The 4341-nt window shown below is 46.0% G+C and overlaps 1 protein-coding gene across 1 annotated transcript; it reads left to right on the forward strand.

Moving 5' to 3' along the window:
- The first annotated feature begins 2235 nt into the window (after positions 1–2235).
- LOC129324790 (disintegrin and metalloproteinase domain-containing protein 20-like) lies at positions 2236–4341 on the forward strand. Its single transcript, XM_054972186.1, has one exon. It carries the CDS (start codon positions 2236–2238, stop codon positions 4339–4341), a length of 2106 nt encoding a protein of 701 aa, XP_054828161.1.

Consider the following 4341-nt stretch of genomic DNA (forward strand, 5'->3'; position numbering starts at 1 on the left):
TTTTTCTTTTCATACTGTTTTTTCTTTCTTCTTCCTTCTCTTTTCTTTCCTGTTTTTCTTTTTCTTTTGTCTCTCCTTCCCCCCCCCCTTCCCTTGTTAAGGTCCCACTCAGACATTAGTCATTTGAAATAAATGTATCTGGTACTGATATGTCTTTAAATCAATTAATTGTATGGTAATTGACAATTGACCTAGTGGCTTGTATTTAATGGTGGATATCTACGCCCCCCGCACCTAACTCGGGAGCTGGATCTGTAAATGTAAACCTGAATGTAAACCGGAATGCTTTTTGAGTTTGGATACGAAATACTTTGATTAACTGTAAGTATGAACTGGCAGACGGTAACACAGGGGCAGCCAATATTGGGCTGATTACTGATAGTTTGTGATATAAATTGTAGGACATTGGTGGCCTGATGAAGAACTGGGTTTGAAACGAGCCGAAAGGAATAGACCGGTATAGCTCGTCGCCACCTTGGAGCTCATAAATCTTGGACGCCACCGATTAACTTCAACTGGCACCGTTTGCAGCCTGTGATAAAGAGGTTCCGTTAACATATGGGACTTGACTCTCTCAGTCTATTGGAACAAGTTTGCAGCCACATTGAATTGAATGGAATCGAATCTGTTGTGTTTATATTGATTGTATAATTTACTTGTGCTGCAATAATAATAATAGCTGTGTTGGCACACTTCCTTGTATTGGTGTGTACTTAACTATTGTGGAAGTGTAATCTTCTCCCTTTGTTTTGGTTCCGATCTAGACTAACCTTATTCTATATTAAATCTGATAGTCTCTAAAATGCCACAAAACTGTTATTTGTTTTCTCTCCCATCTATTAGGCACCAGTGTAATCTGCACCTAAAATTACCTATTAAATTAAAAATTTAGGTAGCATGACCCTGTGGAATTTACTCAGAATTCAAGCTCGCTGACTTTAAGTGTTCATAGGATTGCAGCCGGACTAAGTTGTTGCTTGACATCGCATTAGTTTCAGTTTCCAGTCAGAGTTTACTAGAAAGTAATTGGAGATCATGTCTTTTAAAATTTAGGAAAATTGATGCTATTTCCAAAAGAACATAAATCTAAGTTTACTTCCCTTTAAGTTTAGAGAGATGATGGGTCACACACTGTGATAATCTCGGTCGGACTCCTGGACTCCCTAAAACATTATCCATGGAGGGAGGCTCTGGGGCTATTGCGCAGTTCGCGAAGGGCGAGTGCACGAGTTTTATCAGTAGGCTAGCCGATGAATTCGTTTTAGGATTGAATGACCTTGCCAAAAGCGTCTTCGGTGAATTTATTTATTTCAGCGCAGAAAACAAACGGGCGGCGACCCTCTTCGAGAGCTGGAGGAGCGAATCGAAGGTACGTTCCCCTTCATGGCTTTCCCGCCAATTCTGTTCCTGAGCATGCTGCGTTGTCCTGACAGGAGATAGGAGGCCGCTTGGAAACTGTTTGAAATGTGCCATAAATAAAACTGCACTTGCTAAATTCCCCCCAGAGTCCGGAACTCTGAATGGAAAACCAAGAGAGATTAGTGTTTGCGTGAGAAAAGGAGCGAGGGAGGAGGCTCGATGTACGAGGAACGCTGGGGGGTGGGGGGCGAGAGATAGGTGACCTTGCGTTTTGTGTCGTCTTTGCGCCATTGAAGCAAAAATTTGCCCCTATAACTTCTTATTTTATCTGCTTATCTTATTGCATCCTACGCTAGATTTTACATGTTGCCCATGCGTTCGCACCCACAGGGACGGAACTGATTACTCTTTTTAGAGCGGTTGTTCTTTGTAACAACTCTTACCGCGCCGTCCCTCCCCTTTTGTGTTGTGTATACACATCGGCATGACGGCTTTACACTCCAGTGCTTTTGACGACGCACGAAAGACGTCTCGGCGCCGATGGAAGATAAAGTCGGCTTCCCTACTGCCCGCTTGTACTCCCCGCAGGGCCCAGGCCGGCCAGTCTCTCCGGGGGGGGGGGGGGCGCTCGCCCTGTGCCCCGCCCCCGCGGCCCTCCCGCTCCGTTCGGCCCTCCCTCCCTCCCCTCCGCGCGGTTCCACCGGAGAAAGGCCGGTTATCGTAGATGTGAGCAGGAGCCCTCGATGGCGCCCCCCCTTCCGCCACGGCGGAGAAGCCCCGTTCTCATCCGCCGCTTGCGGCTTAGCTGCTCCTGCCACTGCCGCCCTCCGCCGTGAGGCAAGGCCTTTCCCCCCGCCCTTGGGCCTCCGGGGAGAAATGGGGGTGGATAGCGCCGGCAGAGGTTTCTTCTGTCTGGTGCTGGCGTGGGGACTCTTTCTGAGCCAGGCTGCCTGTCAGACACCTCCCCAGGGCTTCAGGCGCATCTCCTACGAGGTGATCATCCCAAAGAGAATGGTGCTCCGGCGTGGGCGGGATCTGACCTACCTGCTAGAGATTGAGGGGAAGAGCCTCGTGGTGCACCTCCGGCAGAAGAGGGGCTTGGTACCTAAACACTTCCCGGTTTTCACCTACAGCAAGGAGGGTGATCTCCAGGTGGATTATCCTTTCATCAGGGGTGACTGTTACTACCACGGCTTTGTACAAGGCTGGCCTTCCTCATTGGTCGCCCTCAGCTCTTGCTCAGGGGGAATCCGGGGTCTCTTGCAGGTGGAAAGTAAGACCTACGAAATCGAACCTGTCCCAGCATCTGCTACCTTCCAGCATGTAGTGTATCTCTTGGACGAAAAGGAGAGTGCTGTCCCCATGAGGTGTGGGCTGTCTGAGGAAGAGCAAAATCACCAAGCATCTGTGATCCAAAACACAGAGAATGTAGTAGCAGAAATCTCTTCAGGAGGTGTCTGGTGGGCAAACACCAGATACGCGAAGGTTGCAGTTGTGGTGGAACATGAACGATATGTCCACTTTGGCAGGAATGAAACAATTGTTGTTATGCAGGTGCTGGATGCCATTCATATTGCAGATTCATTATATAAGGCACTTGGTGTTCATGTAGCTGTGGTCGGACTGGAGATCTGGTCTCAAAGAAACCTCATAGAAATTGCTAAAAATTTAGATGAATTGCTTGACATTTTCAATACTTGGAGAAAAATGACCCTAGTCCAACATCTAAGGCATGATGTTGGCCACTTATTTGTATATAAGCATTTCGGAGTTAAAACTGGGTTATCATTTGTAGGATCAGTGTGTGATCCCCTTTGGGCATCTGCTGTTGAGGCATTTATTACTTCTAGTTTGTTCTCGTTCTCTGTAACTTTTGCTCATCAATTGGGACATAACCTTGGCATGCAACATGATGAGAAGTACTGTACTTGTAATCAGCATTCTTGCATTATGACTACATCACAGAGTGTCACAAGTAAGTTTAGCAATTGCAGTTATCACAGTTATTCTAGCTTGATGAATAGTAGAAGGAAACAATGTCTGCTAATTCCACCAGAACATGAGAAACTGTATGAACTCAAAAACTGTGGCAACAAGGTGGTAGAGAGCGGAGAACAATGTGACTGTGGCTCACCCCTTCATTGTAAATCAGATGCATGTTGCCAACCTAATTGCATGTTGCATTCAGGAGCCACTTGTGCTGTTGGAACATGCTGTGCCAACTGTCAGTTTCTTCCAGCTGGAACAGTTTGTAGAGAAAGGACTAGCATCTGTGATCTTCCTGAATACTGCACTGGATTTTCTGAATGGTGTCCTAAAGACATTTATGTACAAGATGGTGCTCCGTGCCATGACAATGCCTTCTGCTATCACGGGAAATGCTCTACTCACAAGAATCTATGCAAAAAGATCTTTGGCAAGCAGGCAACAGTTGCCCCATTAGGTTGCTTCAGAGAAGTAAATACTCGAGGTGACCGCTTTGGCAATTGTGGAATTATTCGTGCTAATGTTTATAAGAAATGTGAAAATAGTAACATCTTGTGTGGCAAAGTCCAATGTATCAACATAAATGAAGTTCCTAATTTGAATGAGCGTGGCAGCATAATTCAGACTCCTCTGAACTCAAATTTGTGCTGGGGTACAGCTTACCACAATGACGTAGCTGATATTGGAGCAGTGACAGATGGCACACATTGTGGCAATGGCATGATATGTATTAATAGGGCATGTATTAAAGTGCCCCTCCTGAACTATGATTGTAATCAAACAAAATGCCATAACAGAGGAGTTTGTAACTCTCTTAAAAATTGTCACTGTGATTATGGCTGGGCCCCTCCAAATTGTCTAAATGAAGGCTATGGTGGCAGTATTGACAGTGGACCCCCTCCACCCAAGAGTGGAAATGTAGGGAGGACAAGTGCTATAATAATCCTTTCTGTTTCTGCTACTGGAGTTCTTGGTACAGGGACTGGTATCTTGTAA

Source organism: Eublepharis macularius, chromosome 2 (assembly GCF_028583425.1).
Source record: "Eublepharis macularius isolate TG4126 chromosome 2, MPM_Emac_v1.0, whole genome shotgun sequence".
Taxonomy (NCBI): Eukaryota; Metazoa; Chordata; class Lepidosauria; order Squamata; family Eublepharidae; genus Eublepharis; species Eublepharis macularius.

Bases quoted from the DNA above. Each gene is read 5' to 3' on its own strand.
- LOC129324790 (XM_054972186.1), top strand. From the start codon at position 2,236: ATGGGGGTGGATAGCGCCGGCAGAGGTTTCTTCTGTCTGGTGCTGGCG.